The following is a 21027-nucleotide window of genomic DNA, read 5'->3' as shown; positions in this document are numbered from 1 at the left end:
AATAATAACAACCACAACAACAACAACCAAGGAGCCGGTAACTCTAGCGAAGGGTGCTCCTACAAAGCTTTCATGGGGTGCAAACCCCACACTTATGATGGAACCAGGGGACCGGTTGTGCTTACTCGTTGGTTTGAACAAACCGAGGCCGTCTTTAGCATAAGCGGTTGCCGGGATCAAGACAAGGTCAAATACTCCACTCACACTTTCTCCGGAATTGCTCTAACATGGTGGAACACCTATGTTCAATCGGTGGGTACCGATGAAGCTCATGCCCTCTCTTGGGCCGATCTAAAGGAAAAGATGATTGTTGAATATTTTCCGCGCGAAGAAACCCGAAAGCTTGAGGAAGAACTAAGAGCTTTGAAAGCGGTCGGAAACGATCTTAAAGCTTATAATCAACGCTTCGCCGAACTATCCTTGATGTGTCCTAATCTTGTTAACCCCGAATCTCAAAAGATTGAGCTCTACATGCTCGGTCTTCCAAAAAGCATCAAACAAGGGGTGATGTCATCCAAACCCACTACTCATCAAGCCGCTATGAACATGGCTCGCCAACTAATTGAAACGGTTGACGAAATCGTAGTGCCGGCTCCTAAGGCCGAGGACAAGTCGGGTGGCAACAAAAGGAAATGGGAAGCCACTCCATCAACCAACTACAACAACAACACCTTCACCAAAAAGCCCTTCAACAACGACGGCAAGAGGGGTTATGCCGGGAACCTACCTCTTTGCAACAAATGCAACAAACATCACTTTGGTGAATGTGGCAAGTTAATTTGCCACCGGTGCCAAGGAGTTGGTCATAAGGCCAACGATTGTAAAAGTGCCACTCCCGTTGCTCGAAAGTGGCCCAATGCACCAAAGACGGGCACTTGTTACGAATGTGGTCAAACGGGTCATTATAGAAATGCATGCCCAAAGAAGAAAGCCAACCCCAACAACCGAGGCCGAGCCTTTAACATCAACACCAAGGAAGCCCGAGATGACAATGAACTAGTCACGGGTACGTTTCTTCTCAACAACTCTTATGTTACCTGCTTATTCGATTCGGGTGCCGATAAATGTTTTGTGTCCAAGACTTTAGCTCCTACCCTTTGCACTCCACCACACCCTTTAGATACTACTTATTCCATCGAAGTGGCCGACGGAAAACTCTTAAGTGCCGACACATATTACCGGGGGTGTACTTTGAACATTTTGGGTAAGGAATTTGAAATTGACTTGATACCCATGGAACTAGGAAGCTTTGATGTAATAATCGGTATGAATTGGTTAGTCAAAACGAAATCTCACATTCTTTGTGATCTTAACGCAATCCGAATTCCTATCGAGAATGGTGAACCTTTGATCGTCTATGGCGATAAGAGTTGCACCGGACTCAACCTCGTTTCGTGTATTAAAGTTAGAAAACTACTTCGTAAGGGTTGTTTTGCGATCCTTGCTCACGTTAAGAAAGTCGAGTCCGATGAGAAGCACATCGATGATGTGCCAATTGTTAGTGACTATTCCGATGTATTTCCCGACGAATTGCCGGGTCTTCCGCCTCATCGACCGGTTGAATTCCAAATCGATCTTATTCCGGGAGCCGCACCCGTAGCGCGTGCACCATATAGACTCGCTCCATCTGAAATGCAAGAATTGCAAAGTCAAATCCAAGAACTACTTGATCGTGGTTTTATCCAACCTAGCCATTCACCTTGGGGCGCTCCGATTTTGTTTGTTAAAAAGAAAGACGGATCCCTACGAATGTGCATTGATTATCGTGAACTAAATAAATTGACGGTTAAGAACCGATATCCTCTTCCTCGCATCGATGACCTCTTTGATCAACTACAAGGGTCTTGTGTATATTCGAAAATCGATCTCCGCTCGGGTTATCATCAATTGAGGGTTAAGGGGGAAGATGTCTCCAAAACCGCTTTCCGAACTCGTTATGGTAGTTATGAATTCCTTGTCATGCCATTTGGTCTCACTAACGCACCGGCGGTGTTCATGGATCTTATGAACCGCGTGTGCAAACCGTATCTCGATAAATTCGTTATTGTGTTCATCGATGACATATTGATCTATTCTAAAAATGAAGAAGAGCACGAACAACATCTCCGACTTGTGCTTGAACTTTTAAGACAAGAACAACTCTATGCCAAATTCTCCAAGTGTGAATTTTGGTTAAAGGAAGTTCAATTTCTTGGTCATGTTGTAAGTGACCAAGGTATTAAAGTCGATCCAACGAAAATCGAAGCCATTAGCAAATGGGAGACTCCTACTACTCCTACTCACATTCGTCAATTTTTGGGTCTCGCCGGGTACTATCGTAGATTCATCGAAAACTTCTCTTTGGTTGCACGTCCTTTAACCGCATTGACTCACAAGGGAAAGAAATTCATCTGGGCGACCGAACATGAATCCGCATTCCAAATCTTGAAAACGAAGCTAACCACCGCTCCTATATTGTCACTTCCCGAAGGCAATGATGACTTTGTTGTATATTGTGATGCCTCGAAACATGGTTTTGGGTGTGTATTGATGCAACGAACGAAAGTCATTGCTTATGCTTCTCGACAACTCAAAATTCATGAACGAAACTATACGACACATGATCTCGAACTCGGAGCCGTTGTCTTTGCACTTAAAATGTGGAGACACTATCTTTACGGGACCAAGAGTACTATCTTTACCGACCACAAAAGCCTCCAACACATTTTCGATCAAAAGCAACTAAACATGAGACAACGAAGGTGGATTGAAACCTTAAACGATTACGATTGCGAGCTTCGTTACCATCCCGGGAAGGCAAATGTAGTAGCCGATGCCTTAAGTCGAAAAGAAAGAGCGGTGCCTCTTCGTGTCCGAGCCTTAAACATCACCATCCACACAAACCTTAATAGCCAAATTCGGGTAGCCCAAGATGAGGCTCTCAAGGATGAAAACCTTTCACACGAGCTCTTGAACATTCTCGTCTCTCGATTCGAAATTAGGGAGACCGGACTCCGATATTACGCCGGAAGGATTTGGGTGCCTAGTTATGGGGACCTACGAAGCCTTATTTTAGATGAAGCCCATAAGTCACGATACTCGATTCACCCCGGTGCCAATAAGATGTACCACGACCTTAAACAACTATATTGGTGGCCGAACATCAAAAGGGACGTAGCTACTTATGTTTCCAAGTGTTTGACATGTTCCAAAGTCAAAGCCGAACACCAAAGACCGTCCGGACTACTTCAACAACCCGAGATCCCGCAATGGAAGTGGGAAAGGATAACGATGGATTTTATCACCAAGCTACCAAAAACGACGGGCGGTTATGATACCATTTGGGTTATTGTTGACCGTCTCACCAAATCCGCACACTTCCTTGCCATGAAAGAAACGGACAAAATGGAGAAACTTGCACAACTTTACATTAAGGAGATCGTAGCACGACACGGTGTACCTTTATCGATTATCTCCGACCGAGATGGCCGTTTCGTTTCTAGATTTTGGCGTACATTGCAAGAAGCGTTGGGAACGCATTTAGCCATGAGCACCGCATATCATCCTCAAACCGATGGACAAAGCGAACGTACAATTCAAACCTTAGAGGACATGTTACGAGCTTGCGTGGTTGATTTCGGAAAAGCTTGGGACAAGCACTTACCTCTCGCCGAGTTCTCTTACAACAATAGTTATCACGCGAGTATTAAAGCCGCACCTTTTGAAGCGCTATGTGGCCGCAAATGTCGTTCACCTCTTTGTCGGGCCGAGGTAGGCGACGTGCAAATCACCGGACCCGAACTCATTCACGAAACCACCGAGAAAATCGTTCAAATCCGAGATAGGCTTAGGACGGCCAGAAGTCGTCAAAAGAGCTATACCGACAAACGACGCAACGATCTTGAATTTCAAGTCGGTGACCGAGTAATGTTAAAAGTCGCACCTTGGAAGGGTGTAATCCGTTTTGGGAAACGCAGGAAGCTAAATCCGCGGTATATTGGTCCTTTCGAAATCTTGGAGCGTATTGGAACCGTTGCTTATCGTTTAGATCTTCCGCCTCAATTGAACTCCGTTCATCCTACCTTCCATGTATCTAACTTGAAAAAGTGTCTTGCCGAACCCGATATCGTCATCCCTCTCGAAGAACTTACTATGGATGACAAACTTCATTTTGTGGAGGAACCGGTTGAAATTGTGGACACCTCCGTCAAGACATTGAAACAAAGCCGAATCCCGATTGTCAAGGTTCGTTGGGATGCCAAAAGAGGACCCGAGTTTACTTGGGAAAGACAAGATCAAATGCAAAGGAAGTATCCTCATCTAATTGTGAATTCAGAAACGCAAGATCTCGAGGAAGAAACAACGACTACTACGCCTACTTAAATTTCGGGACGAAATTTCTTTTAAGGAGTAGGTAATGTAACATCCCACCTTTTTCCGTTTTCTTTTCCGTTATACTAATTTAAACTCCGTTATATGTTTATAACATCTCCCGTTAATACGCGTTTTAAAATATTCCGTTTAGGTATTTTCCGCACCCGACTACAAACTCGAGGGACTAAAATTGACACGGGGCAAACTAGTTGACTAGGTCACCTAGTCTACCCCAATCACCACCATTCAACCATCTCTCACTCTCTCTCTCTTTCTCTCTAGCAAGAACACACCCAATTTCCAAATTCATTCAATCATCATCTAAATTCGATCTAGGAGGCTTACAACAAAATAAACTACATATTTGGAATCCTCTCTTCATCCTCTTCAATTTGATACCAACTTCATCTCATTTGGGTAACTTTCTAAAATCACTAATTTTATGTGTTCTTGAGATTTTTGAGTTATAAAGTTGTTAATTAGTGTCTATGGCTCATTGTGATGTCGTGTATGTAATTTGTATGCTCGATTCGTTGTTTTTGGCGTAACTAGTTCAATATGAAAATTACTTGCTAAATCCTTGATTTTGGATGATCAAATGTTGTTAGATTGTTAAAGTGCATGTTTTAAAAGTGTTACTAGTATCATTAGCTTCGTTTTGATGTATAGGTTGATTAAGGAAACTCCAAGAACATGATTAATGATTTTGAGAACTTGGATTAGGGTTTGATGAGCTTTACATGAACTTTTGATGCGTCAAATGCTATGAGATATTGTTGTTAAGTGTTTTGTTACAATGTGTGTTTGATTACCTTCGAAACGGCATAACATACATGTAATTTGGTTGCCCGAATCATAAAATGCGTTTTTGGAACTTGAACTTTGATTATGAATGTTTAATTGCGGTTTTTGGTTGTTATAAGTGGAAGTTTGATTGATGATATGTGTTTAGTTGCATTCCTCGTCAAAATACCTTTCCAACGATGTATGATAGGCGTTATAAGTGTTTGCGGGTCAAGAATTGTGTTAGAATTGGTTTTGGCTCGTGCATAGTTTGAAAGACAGAAAAATAGCTGAACTACAGGTCGCGCGGCGCGCACCCTACCCCGCGCGGCGCGCCAAATGGCCTGGACAGATTCTGACCTCCATGTCCCTTTTAACGTGAAATGTTTGACTAGCTACCGACCTCCGATTCACATGAAACTTGTTTTAATATACTTGTATATGAATAATTAGCATGGAAAATTTGTCCGGGACCCGACCCGAACATGTTGACTTTTTCGTTGACTTTGACCCGACCAAGTTTGACTTTTTGTCAAACTTAACCAATTAATTATGCAATCTTCCTAACATGCTTTTATACTTGTATCTTGCATGAAACTTGACAATTTGCTTCACATGCTATATTAATCGAGTCGTATTGAGCCATAGGACTAATTGAACATCTTTGACCCTTCGTGACTATCGTTATTGATACAACCTAATTGTTTAGGTCGAGACTAGCATTGTTCTTTGCACGTTTACTTGTTGAAGTACTATTTCACTCTTGCAATCAAAGGTGAGATCATAGTCCCACTTTTACTCTTTTTGAACTTATATTTGGGATGAGAAAACATAAACGATTCTTTTGAACTAAGTGAACACAAGAACGGAAAAACAAACATTCTACATACGAGTTTAGAACAAAAATCCTCAATTCGATTATCATTAGTTACACTTGCCGGGTGTAAGCGAGAACTTATGTTATATGGCCATATGGGTTGATAACCCTCATCTTTGACGGTTCGCTACCGTCTACGGATGAAATATATTTTCGAGAATCAGTGTTTGTTCTAGCACTATGGATGGGGTATACAATGGATGGAATGTTAAGCTTTGATAATTGGGTGCTCGTGAAACAAACTTTTGGAATGTATTACTATTATTTCTTTGATGCAAATCTTGTGGTTCACTTGTACTTACTTACTTAAACCTATGATTTCACCAACGTTTTCGTTGACAGATTTCTATGTTTTTCTCAGGTCCTTGAACGATACATGATACATGCTTCCGCTCATTATTTTGATACTTGCATTGGATGTCGAGTATATATGCATACATGGAGCGTCTTTTGGATACTTTTAAATTGTGTCGCATAAGTTTCATTTGTACTTAAAACTTTGTATCGTAACTTGTGGTGGAACTATTCTTGTAAACTTGAACAACCTTTACATTTGAAATGAATGCGACATATCTTTTGGTCAAACGTTGTTTTAAAGACTTATGACCACGTAACGGGACCTAAGTAGACGGCGCCGTCAATGATGATTTGGTCGGGTCGCTACATTTTTGGGACTGAGAATACATGCGCAACTTTTATAAATGTTTGACAAAATAGGCACAAGTATTCAAAAATTACATTCTAAGATTGGATTATCGAAATCGAATATGCCCCTTTTAGCTTGGTAGCCTAAGAATTAGAGAAATGGCCCCTAATTGACGCGGATCCTAAAGATAGATCTATGGACCTTGACACGTCCCATTCGGGTTACGAATGCTTTAGTACTTCAATTATCATGTCCGATGAGAGTCCCGGAATGATGGGGATATTCTATATGCATCCTGTTAGTTCGGTTATCAAGCGTTCACCATATGAATGATTTTTATCTCTATGCAGTTTGCGAAATGCCTGATATGAGATGATGTTTACGAAAAATGAAATTAAAATCTTTTGGTCTATTAAATTATGAAAATGATTGATTATGATAAACTAATGAACTCACCAACCTTTTGGTTGGAACTTTTAAGCATGATTATTCTCAGGTATGAAAGAAATATTCCGCTGTGCATTTGCTCATTTTAAAGATATTACTTGGAGTCATTCATGACATATTTCAAAAGACGTTGCATTCGAGTCGTCGAGTTCATCAAGATTATTATTAAGTCAATTATAGTTGGATATATTATGAAATGGTAGGCATGCCGTCAACTTTCGATGAAATGAAAGTTTGTCTTTTAAAAAACGAATGCAATGTTTGTAAAATGTATCATATAGAGGTCAAATACCTCGCGATGTAACCAAATGTAATGTATTCGTCCAGATGGATTAGGATGGGTCGTTAGAGTTGGTATCAGAGCGGTGGTCTTAGCGAACCAGATCTTGCATTAGTGTGTCTAACTGATAGTTGTTTAGATGCATTAGTGGGTCTGGACTTCGACCGTGTCTGCATATCAAAAGTTTTGCTTATCATTTAGTGTCGAAATTTATTTGCTTATCATCCATAAAGTCTAGACACGTCTTACTGCCTCTATTGCATAGACAGTGTATAGATAAATTCATATCTTAGCATATCTGTTATTGTTACCTTTGCCTGACAGCTTCCGTAGATTCCTCTGTAACTTATGGGATTTTAGTATTATATATGCATATGTAAATTATGTATTGTAGGTTACTAATCTACATCCTATAATCTATTTTCTTACCGAAAATCCTTCATCTGATCATACGAGATGAATCCCTCGACTAGTTCGAGTCCCTCAGATTCTGATAGCTATTCCGATAGTTATTCCGACAGCTATTTCGACATGGATATTCACCTAAGCTCCGAAAGCAGCGTCACCGGAATGAATCAACCAATCAGTCATCCCTAATTCATCTGATGGGTTCGTAGTCTACTAAATCACTGGAGACAGGAAGAAGGTGATCCTTCCATCCACAACATTCCCCTCTTGGTGAAGGACCTGAAGCACTTACTGGCGAACCAGTTCGAAACACCATTTTCACCCTTATTTCCTGAATATCTCACCATGATTATATTCTATCCACAATTCTTAACCTTATTCATCCGCTCGTTCCGACCAACAATCAGTCCGGAGTAACAAAAGAAGTCAACGAGCTTCGCGCTCGAGTAATCAATTTGGAAAAAACGTGGTGCAAAACCTACCAACTTCAGCAACAGCACCGGCAACACCAGTACCACCAATAACAACATCCGTAGCACAAGCCTCAACACTACACGCCTCAAACTCACAGTCTGTACCTCCAGCATAATCATCATATTACATGATGACCTACATCGATTATATTCGTTCTACATGACGTTCTACATCATTTATCTTCGTTCGATATGACGATTATGTAATCTCTAATATTTTAGAGATTATATATTCTTGTTCTAACGGTAAATCAAATGAGTTTAATATCATATTGACTCATTAAATTCATGATTACATCTGAAGAAAATATATATGTATATATATTTTCATAAAGATGGTAATTGAAAATTCTTTTGTACAAACTGTTAATGATGAAAATATTTTAACGAGTAGGTAATACCCGAGGAATATTTAAATTTCACATTAATAAGTTACACTGTACATTCTTCGAATCTGATTCAACAGTCATTTACTATCCTACTTACAACCACCGATGCATGTATCCGTTCACCACAGAATAACCATTTTCATTCAATTTCATATTTGGATTTTAATTTATCAGAATCCAACAAGTGGCATAATGAAGAAAATATTGGACAAAATAAAATTTGTTAGAAACAAACAAATTAACTATGAGAAAATTTTTGTTAAGAATCCACGCTAACAAAATCCTAGCTAACTGTTCCTAGCTAACTGTTAATTCTTTATTGTACATTTATTTATCGCAATTTATTTATCGCAATTTTAATTCTCGCAATTTTATTTATCGTCATTTAATTTCTGCTATTTATTTTACGCACTTTATCGGGACACGTATACAAGGTTTTGACATATCATATCGACGCATCTATATATATTATTTGGAATAAACATAGACACTCTATATGCAGTAATGATTGAGTTAGCTATACAGGGTTGAGGTTGATTCTATAATAATATATATACTTTGAGTTGTGATCGAGTCTGAGACATGTACACGGGTCACGATACATATTAATTAATTCAAATATTATATATTAAACTATATATGAATTATTGGACTGTTAACTGTGGACTATCGACTGTGGACTAATAACATTGGATAATTAAAATGAATTAAAATATTGATTATAACATATGAAACTAAACATTTCTTCAAGTTTTCCACTTGATTTCATCCTAAACCTCATATGTATCTTGACAATTACAATCTGCATTCAAACCTTTCATGATTCTTGAAAACACCTCAATCTAGAGGATGAACTAACTATGCTTCATGTACGGAAGAAAAGATTGATGCATATAGTTATGCACCTGAAAACACTCAGAACTTGAGTAAACGTTTAACACGTATCTGTGCTAGCTCCTTTGGCATCATTATTACCGAAATTCACTTTGCAATTCCTTTTCAAGGTAGCAAATTTTTCATAGCTCCAGTAAGTTAACTTCGACTATTCGTTCGAAACAACCTTATTAACACTTTGATATATATGTGTACTCTTTTATTGTTACCGGGGAACCTTTTATATTCCACCATATTACCATCAGCGTTTAATCATCTAAAAACACAATTCTCCTAAAACCACCTCGGATTGATAACCGATGATTCAGATATCGTAGCATTAAATGCAGAGGAAACAGAAAAATTGTAGATGGTCTAAACGGCCAAAAGTTTGATGATAAAGAAGAGAGTGTTAGGAACGCTCGATAGAAAATTTAGTACTGAAAAACACATCGAGCAAACCATGAAGGAGACCAATGCCAAATACAAGGACCATACCATATATTCAAAGAATCCAAGTAATTCTGGATCCGATGAAACCTTCAACGAATATCTTACTCCGTACCCATGTTAAAATCTTGGGGAAAATTTTTCTTCATCAACCTTCGAACTTAGAAATTTCAAAATATCCTCATAAATATCTTCGATATTTTTGAAGATACTTTCATAAATATTCTCGTCCGAAATTATATACCTCTTCGTGCTATCTGTATTCCATTATATTGGAAACTTCTGTAAAATCTAAGTATAAATTATGAATGAATTGTGGAGAAGTGTTGGGAATTGAAACATGAGTTAGTATAATATAATGACACTTGGCCAACGTGATTATATTACAGTAAGTCATGCTGGAAGTTCTATTGGAACATGATGATTCACAGATCATAACGTCATCATGTGCCATGTTACATTACTCTTTCATTCTACTTAACTTCTGAACATATCAAGAACATATATTCTTGATAATTCTATCTTCCGTGATGTTGATAAATTTGAAAATCAAATCATGCTATCACGTTCCTTCCTGCTTAGAACATTATAATCATTCGAAACTCTATATCTACGAATTCTGGACCATTATTCGCTTGACTTAAAGTCGGAAAGAGAAAACAAAAGTATGAAACTCTAAAATATAAGAGAAAATATAAAGCCCAATAACAACACGGAGGTTACAAACCGTGGATATTAATACGAATAGCAATATAAAGACACGGTATAATTAAGAATAGTATCACCCCAAGGTAATAGTATAAGTAAACAGATTTTTTTGGCGGAAGATTGAAAAGAAGGATGACAGAAAAGATAATTAGAAAAAAATATATATCAAGGATTAGAGCTGGATTAAGCATTTTCACAATCTTTTGGATGTATGAACTAAGAAAGGAAGTATAGGAATGGTGAGAATAATAGAACGAAAGAGTTTAATTTATAATGGAAATATCAGACAGAGTAAACGACGCAGATCACCGTATTTAATTATAGAGATCTTAATTTTTTTACTCGCCGAAGAATTAAATCTTTTAGATTTCGAAGATTTTCTTTAAATCCCTTGAATTCTGGAATTCAACCATGACTAGTCAAAAGTTATGATGAAACACGTCTTTCTCATTTCACTATTTAGTGATAACTTCATTCGTACTATTCGAGTAATCGAATTATTTTATCCGTATTACTCAATGATGATAAAACTCTATTTATCAACTCATATTCTTCATGAAAACATTTTTATAGTTTGCCATAATGACCTAGATCAAACTTCGGGACGAAATTTCTTTAACGGGTAGGTACTGGGACGACCCGGAAAATTTCGACCAAATTTAAACCTAATCTGTATATGATCTCGACACGATAAGCAAAATCTGTTATCTTGAGTCTCAGAATTTTTGAACTATTATTATGTATACAATTACCCTCGACTGGTTCCAACGATTCACGAACAACTATTTGTAAATAGATACTTATATACCTTAATATGTATGTATATGTATATATATATATATATATATATATATATATATATATATATATATATATGAATACTATTTAGAATTATTATATTGTAAAATATATAAATAATAAATATTCAATAAGTGGTATCATTTAATAATACATAATTGTAATATTTATATATTAAGTGTAATTACCAGTTTAATTATAGTGGCTATATCATTATTACATTCATTATTATTAATAATAGTAACATTAGTATTACTAGTATTATTAAGAATTATAATATGAAATTTGTTATATAAATAATTTGTTATATTAATATCATTACTTTCACAATTATTATTAACATTAATAATAATATTAGTAACAGTATTATTAATTATATAAACATAAAATTTGATACGTATAAAATGTTATATTAATATTAGTATTACTATCAATATTAATATTACTAATATCATTTTGTTTTTTTTATTTATTGAGACTATTAAAAAGTATTATAAGTATTGTTATTTATATATTAAATTATCATTAATGTTATTATGATTATTAATATTAATATTAACATTATTATTAATAAAAAATTATTATTCTTGTTATTTATATTATTGTGATTAATATTAAAATATTATTATTATTAATATATTTATATTTATAATAACTATATATGACTAAAAAAATCTTACGGCATATCCTAAATCAATTCAACATCACACTCAACTTTTTATATTTTGATTTTAGCTGAATTCAGTGGCAATTAATTCAACAAAGTGAACGAAATAGTTACCCGTCTCTATCTGATTCTATTTTTCCTTATTATTTTTTTTTATTTTCTTTTTGTTTGTTTTTCCTGCTTGACTAAATCTGTCAACTATCACCCTTTATATAATCGATCAAGGTTTATGTAATTCGGTAAATACCATTTTTCCTTTACACTATCATTATCAAACATCAAATTGCAATTTCATTTATCTGTTAATATATATATATATATATATATATATATATATATATATATATATATATATATATATAAAGGAAACGATTTTCTGTTCTGTCCTCTGTACGCATGATTTTTTTTCAAAATTCGATTTCGTAATGATTTTCAAAATGTGTTAATACAGAGTTGTTAGATTTGATTCATTCAAACTCTCTGTAAATACTTAACTTCCAATTCCTCATAACGATTTCGAATTTCAGAGTCAAAGATTAATTTGTAAAAAGTCAAACGAACGAACAATGATTAAATTCGAGTTCGTCTTTATGTTTCTGATTCAATTGATGTTTGAGAAAGTTTCTAGGATAGATTTGAAATATAATTCGTGTTATATTCGTTGTCTAAAACTTTCACAAAATGGAAATCATATTTTTTTTTAACAATAGCAGCGACGGTAACCTTCTGTTCTTCTTTATTTATAAATATATTTTTTATTTGATTTAACTAATTTTATCAGGGTTATTTATAAACCTATTTAAACTCCTAAATCTAATTAGTAAGCTAAGTTAAGTTGATTCTGGGTTCTGGTCGACTAGTCGATGTAAAGAAGAAGGAGAACACTGTTTATACAGGTTAATGATTTTAGTTTATAATACAAAACAGAAAACGGGCTATAGCCCAGTTGGTTTAGGGGAGTGACAGGTATTCAAGAGGTCGAGGGTTCGAGCCCGGTTCGCGACAATTTTTTTTAAAGCTTCTTTTGGAGGTAGTCTTTCTATCAAAATTTTTAGTATTATCATTAATGTTATTATTATTAGAATTAGAATTATTAATATTATTATTATTATCATTATTATTATTATTGTTGTTATTGCTAGTATTATTATTAATTATTGATATTATGATGTTACCTAATGTTATTACTAACAATAATAACATAATTATTATTATTGATAATAAAGACTTATATTACTATCATTATTATTACTAGTATTATGAGTAATATTGGAAATAGAATTATTATCATCATCATGAATTATTAGAATTATTATTACTATTAGTATTATTATTATTATGTAATATGATTAGTAATATTATCATTATTAATAAGATTTCCAATATCATAATTGCAAGTATCAGTATTAACAAAATCATTAATAAGACTATTATTAATAAAGTTATTACTATTACTATTATTAAATCATTATTATTATAAAAACTATCTTTTTAACCAGATAAATATTTCATACTTATTATATGTATTATAATTGTATTTCTCATAACTATATATATATATATATATATATATATATATATATATATATATATATATATATATATATATATATATATATATATATATCAAACCTATTAATATCACTTATATATATACTTACACATAACAAACTATTGATTTTAAATATATAACACTAAGTAATTATGTATAAAAATATGGATATATTAATATAACTATATGAATATTAATCATTTTGAATATATACACAAATTAAATATATTATATATAAATTAAGATATAATAAATGTTGTTCGATTACGATTATATGTATTAATGAAAACACAAATGATATAGGTTCGTGAATCCGAGGCAACCCTGCATTGTTCAGTTGTTAAATATCGTCATATGTATTTTTACTACAAAATACAGTATGGTGAGTTTCATTACTCCCTTTTTAAATGCTTTTGCAATATATTTTTGGGACTGAGAATACATGCGCAACTTTTATAAATGTTTGACGAAATAGGCACACGTATTCAAAAATTACATTCTATGGTTGGATTATCGAAATCGAATATGCCCCTTTTTAGCTTGGTAGCCTAAGAATTAGGGAAATGGCCCCTAATTGACGCGAATCCTAAAGATAGATCTATGGACCTTGACACGTCCCATTCGGGTTACGAATGCTTTAGTACTTCAATTATCATGTCCGATGAGAGTCCCGGAATGATGGAGATATTCTATATGCATCCTGTTAGTTCGGTTATCAAGCGTTCACCATATGAATGATTTTTATCTCTATGCAGTTTGCTAAATGCCTGATATGAGATGATGTTTATGAAAAATGAAATGAAAATCTTGTGGTCTATTAAATTATGAAAATGATTGATTATGATAAACTAATGAACTCATCAACCTTTTGGTTGACACTTTTAAGCATGATTATTCTCAGGTATGAAATAAATCTTCCGCTGTGCATTTGCTCATTTTAAAGATATTACTTGGAGTCATTCATGACATATTTCAAAAGACATTGCATTCGAGTCGTCGAGTTCATCAAGATTATTATTAAGTCAATTATAGTTGGATATATTATGAATTGATAGGCATGCCGTCAACTTTCGATGAAATGAAAGTTTGTCTTTTAAAAAACGAATGCAATGTTTGTAAAATATATCATATAGAGGTCAAGTACCTCACGATGTAACCAAATGTAATGTATTCATCCAGATGGATTAGGATGGGTCGTTAGACTTGATAAAAATCCTATTTATGCAAACAACTTCTTTGGAGTGTATATATATATATATATATATATATATATATATATATATATATATATATATATATATATATATATATATATATATATATATATATGCGAACAAGTATATAATAAGAAAACAATTCTTTTGAGCACATATTAAGTTCAAGAATAAATTTTCTGTTTTCACACAGATAGACAAGCAAATAGCTCCGAATAAGAAAAAAAAAATTTTGCAGGAATTTCAACAATGGAGGCAGTCATCAAGCAAATTCAACATCAATTACACCAAAAATGAGAACAAATTCAAGCACATCAATGTCAACTCTCAATTTTTCAGGGGGAGGAGGAGGAGGAATTACAAGAAACACTAAAATTTTAACTCAACAAAAATTAGTCAAAAAAGAAATCCCAGTAAAAAAAGAGTCACCTCCACAAATAACACACTCATCATCATTACCTTCATCATCCACATCAACACAAACATCAAAATCACAAACACCACATGAGTCAGTCATCATTAACCTAGAAGAACCCGAACAAGTTCAACAAACACCTAAAAAATAAAGCTGGTATGAAATAGTTGAAGAGGAACACTCTCAACAACCATCAAGATAAGAAGAACAAAAAAGAAATGGTATGTCATTTTTGACGGACCATTTAAAGGAGTATATCACAACCGAGAAATAGCAAATCAACTCATAATAGGCAAGCGTGTAACGCACAAAAGTTACCCAACTCAAGAAGCAGCAATCGCAGCACACAATGAATCATAAAAAATGGTCGATCTCAACCATTATCTCTACGTCTAAACAAAAAGCCTCAATGAAATAAATAAAATAAAAAATATTCTCTCAACAACAGAAAAAAAAACAGAAAATGCCATCCACTGAAAACTTCCAAAGGCTATGGGATAGCCTCGCAAACTATAATGAAACTCATACAACAATGATGTTTTTATCAAAAGATTGGAAAACTGGTCTCAAGGCAGTTTTTCTACCAGAAGCATCTCCACAAGCGGTATCGGAATATTTTGTTCATGGACTAATCGATACTCTATATATCGATGGTCGGACACTCCAAGAAATTAAAGAGCTACCACCTAAAATGCAAGACGCGATCACTTGATACAGAGACAACTTTGCAAAAGAAAGAGAAATATTCTTCAGGATACATTCAAGTTACCCAATATTCAACGAGTGCCTACAGTTACTCGTTCCATCATTCACTATAGCATATCTCGGAGTTAGCAACAGCAACTACCCAACAAGAGATGAAGCTCCACAGATAACACCTACAATTAATCATCTAGTAGAATCTCTAGCAGGAGTCTATTTCAGCTCTTCAAAAATAGGGATCGGTCAAGAACAGCAAGAAAACATAAGGATTAATTATGTTCACAAAAACACATTAATCTATCCAAGCACAAACGAAAAGATCGACGAAAAAGGCCTCAGTTTAATCTAGAATTTTGAGGAACCCTTCGAAGCATTCACAGGACAACTCGCATTTTTACCAGAAGAAATGAAAAGACTATTATGTAGTTAAATCTATCATGCACCAAGCCATAGTTGTGAGTATTGTTCAGACGCAGGCATGTCCATGGAATAAAAAGCCATCAAAAATCCAAAATTGCCGATATTTTTCTTTTGGTGTAGGGAGGTTTACAGTCAAAGAAAATAAAGAAGTGGGTACCATGTTAGCCATAGTAATAAATATCAATAATGCAATGTATTATATATGTAGGCTATGTAGGCCATAGTCATAAATACGTATAATAAGTGTGTATGCCATGTGGGTCATAGGAATCAATAAAGTAGTCGATCATGTACGGTGTGTGTTTAAAGTAGTTTAGTGCTCGGGCCATAGCATTCATGTCTTGAAGACTAACAAAAGTGCGTGGATCCCAGGGCATCTATAAATAGTGTAAAGGCTCCTTAATATAAGGAGACCTCAGTTGTAATATTTTAATCATGTTGTATTTGATAATAAACCTCGCTGGTTTTCTCTATTGAGTCTTTTTAGATTCTGAAGAGCAGAGCTCTAGTCGTTGAGTCCAAAAGAATTCTGAATAGCGACGCTATCCCTCCGTTTTCAGCGCAAGCGCTCATATAGTAGATATATTAGATGATAGTACAGTAATCTATCATAATTCATCATCATATCTAATTCATGTTCTATTCATAAATCATATTTATACGTTCAAATCATATAAATTTGGTAAGCATCGTTATCAGGTTCATATCATGAATCCATTAGTCAAAAGTTTGGTAAATGTCCATTTCTTATTCATATCATGAATACATTTTCATATAACATTCGGGTTATTAATATCTGGATCTTCACGATCTATAAACAAAATTAAATATCGTTAATAATTACGCAAATATGAAGCAGAGAACCCCCCCCCCCCCCCCCCCGGGGAGAAAAAGATAGTCAAAAATCTTGCAGCATTATTGTAATCGTTTACACAAGTTGTTCATCAAAGTATTGCTCAATCATCAGGCAAAGCAAGCCACATGAACGTTACAGACAAGGGAAAGAATCATTAGGAAATGCAAGCTACGACATCATTATGAAAATGAGAAATCCGAAACAATATGCAAATTTATATGGGAATATCAGACTATACTTCATGCAACATATGTTTAGCGTTTTTTCTAGTCCGAAATTGGAGGGGGAGTATTAGACGGGTTAATTTTGGTTAGGCCATATCAGACTGTGGGCTTGAGTCTACTAGGGTTTCCAAGTTTTTAGGGTATACAATCTTTATAAACATCGTATTAATATACATAATAATAATACATACATACTAATAACTGACGGAGTTCATTGCATAATAGTTTGTGGAATTTGGACACTCTTTCATGATCATGTTCAAAATGTTATTTAGATCTCATTTATGATTTTTACACAAATATCATCGGGGGACGAACACAAGGATTTTCGAACTTTGCCAATTTTGGCTCCATTGTTTATAATTCAAACAAGAGGAACAAGTTGTAAGTGAATATGTTTCATTTCCATTGATTACTTGTTAGGCCATTCTCTATCTTTCTATTCTTACACTGACCTTCTCTCCTTCACATCAGCGTCACATCAGCACAAACACCTTTAACATTCCTTTCACTAGCTTTCACTAATTCCTCCCTATCATAAACTTCACCATCCAACTTCAACCCATTTTTATTATTATTTAATACAAAATATAAATTAAACATTACCTTTTATTAAAATAAAAATAACATTACTTTAATATAAATTAAACATTACATTAATTAAAAAAACATTACATTAAATAATTAAAAATAAAGCATACAATGATTACTAAATTAAAGATAATAAATAATACTAATTGTTTCGAACAAGATAATCATCCGGGAGTGTCCAAATGTGCTCGATCAGATTGTTACGGAGTGTATGATGCATGGTTTGATCTCGCAACTCTCGTGACATTCGATCATTACCTTCAACTCTTTCCGACAACGTACGTCAAGGGAAGTTATCTGGGTTTCTGAGATAGCCTTCTTCGAGGTCACATATATTGTGCTGGTTATCTTCAGTTATCATGTTGTATAGTATAACACAAGAGTACATGATGTGTCGGATCTTATTTAATTTAAACGGTCTTGCATGTTGTTTTAATATAGCCCAACAACCTTGAAGTACTCCGAAAACTTGCTCGAAATCTTTTCTTGATGCTTCTTGAAATTTTTTGAACTTTATATTTTTTTGGCTCGATTGGACATTTAAACGACTTGAAAAGTGTTGCCCATTCTGGGTATATGTCGTCTATCAGGTAGTAGCCTTTATCAAATTCACGTCCGTTGACATTGAATCGAATCTCTGGAGCTTGATCGGTGTCGAAGGGCCGGTCAAAAATAGCCTAATTACTCTACTTTAGATAGGGTAAGCAGGATTCATTCCACGGGAAGTTGTGGTTAACTAGCAAGCAATTTCAAGATTTGTTTGTTTGTGATTAACTAAAATTAACTAAAGTAAAGACTAGATTAACAATTACTAAGCAAATGTAAATTTTGAGTATTTAAGAGCATAAACAATGAGCTAAATGAAAAGGTTGTAATCAATTGATTAAGAGTCTTTATCCCTGCACAATCCCAATCTAACATGCATTCATTCAAACAAGTATTATGCTTATTAAGTATTGATCAAATCTCATAGACAAGATTTCTTAGGCTTATTAATTCTAACTATCTTGGGATTGAAGCATGCAACCTAGACATTATGTCTTTATCCTTAATCTAATTAACACTAAGTTGGATCAAGAACACAATGTTAAATCACTATAATTCAACTTGCAATAATCACAATCAATAATACTTGCATTGATCAATAACCAATAGGTTTATAATATCACAATTCAAAAGACATAAGTTTCATAACATTACAAACCACATAAACTTGAATGAAAAGAACACATGTATCAATTGTTCATGGAAGGAATAAAGTGAAAGAAACTAGCCAAGCATGTTGGTGATGATGATCATGGTTGCTTCTTGAAGTTGCATGAAGAACACTCCTTGAATCCTAGCTTGAATCTTGATTTGATGATGATTGATGGTGTGTTTTTATGTGTTTGATGCTCTAAAAACTGATGGAAAAGGATATATATTCGTAGCCTAGGGTTTCTATTATATAGGGGAGAAGTAGGGTAACCCCCAAGCATTAAATCCCTCAAATTCGGCCTTAAATTTTATCCAAAAATAGTTCCAGCCGCAAATTACGCTCACCGGGCGCCTACATGCGCCCAGCCGCAAAAACCAGCCGCCTCCTTTTGCCCGTTTTCCACTTGAGAGTGTTTTTACACCAGACAGGCGCCTACATGTGCCCCCAGCCGCCTCCTTACGGCTAGGCTTCAGTTTTTGCCTTTTTTGCTTGTTTTAACCATCGTTTTCGCGTTCTCGTCCCAAATCGTTACTCATTATAAAAACCTCATGAAATAACTTTTTAAACCTAAAATAAACACATAAAATTCACCTCTTAACATCAATAATGATCGGCGTTTAAGACCCGATTAGAGCTCTACCATCCAATAATTCTTCAAACAAATCTGATTCATTTAGAACATTGATATCATTGTTCGAACCTGCTGGACCAAAAAAAGCGCGCCAAATTCACATATCGTACGTTGCAACCACCTCGAGCATTATTGTTGGCCCTTCGTGATCCCCACTCGTGTAATTACCCTGCCACACAACCGAAAAATTTTTCCAAGCACAATGCATGCAATCGAGACTGCCTAACATGCGCTGAAAACCATGGATTTCGTAGTGTTTAGCATGCAATCGATGAACGTCATCTTCAGTAGGTTTCCTTAAATACTTAGCTGAAAACAGATACACAATACATTTACAATAATTCTCTAAACAGTCAGATGAAGTTTGTCGGCCCATGTATAAATATTCATCAAATGCATCGGGTGCAATTCTGTATGTCAATTGAAGTATGGCCGATGTACATTTTTGATAAATATCAAAACCAAGTCGGTGTGTACAATCATAACGTTGTTCAAAGGATTTAAAATAACTAGGTAATGGTTCAGCAGAGTAATCCGTAATAGCATAAGCAATACGGAGAAATAAGGACTTGCTCATTCGGTAGCATTTCCTGAAATAATCTCCTGGAAAAGCTGGGTCATCGAAAAAGTAGTTGTTGAACAAACGATTTTCGGTAGAACTTCGATCTCTATTCAACCAATGTTTCCTTATAATTCTCCGAGCATCATCATCCGCATCCAACATATCGAGCGAGTCGAGTACATTGCGTGCATTGTAACCGCCTTCAATCAAGTCTAGATCGAAATCCGACTGAGGGCTTTCGTTATCGTATCGGAATTTTTGGAATTACTCATTATTATTATGTTTATAAGAGTGAAAATATGAGAAAATAATAGTTTGAGTGTGCAAAATGATTTATGAGGTATGAGTATTTATAGTGTTAAATTAAATGATTAAAAAATGGCTATATTCTATTCTAACGGCTATATCATTTTCAATTTAATTTTATTATAAAATATTTAAATTTATAATTTGTGAATAAAAAAACAGAAATGGGCCACTGGGACCCATCAACTCTCGTTACACACACCA

General features: G+C 34.7%; 1 protein-coding gene across 1 annotated transcript; it reads right to left on the bottom strand.

The window, feature by feature from the left end:
* Positions 1 to 20052: 20052 nt before the first annotated feature.
* Positions 20053 to 20679, bottom strand: LOC139901647 (uncharacterized). Its single transcript, XM_071884337.1, has one exon. It carries the CDS (start codon positions 20677 to 20679, stop codon positions 20053 to 20055), a length of 627 nt encoding a protein of 208 aa, XP_071740438.1.
* Between the last annotated feature and the right edge of the window lie 348 nt (positions 20680 to 21027).

This window comes from Rutidosis leptorrhynchoides, chromosome 3 (genome assembly GCF_046630445.1).
Source record: "Rutidosis leptorrhynchoides isolate AG116_Rl617_1_P2 chromosome 3, CSIRO_AGI_Rlap_v1, whole genome shotgun sequence".
In the NCBI taxonomy this organism is placed as follows: domain Eukaryota; kingdom Viridiplantae; phylum Streptophyta; class Magnoliopsida; order Asterales; family Asteraceae; genus Rutidosis; species Rutidosis leptorrhynchoides.
Note: the sequence above shows the minus strand (reverse complement) of the source record. Positions and strands in the feature narration are given on the sequence as shown.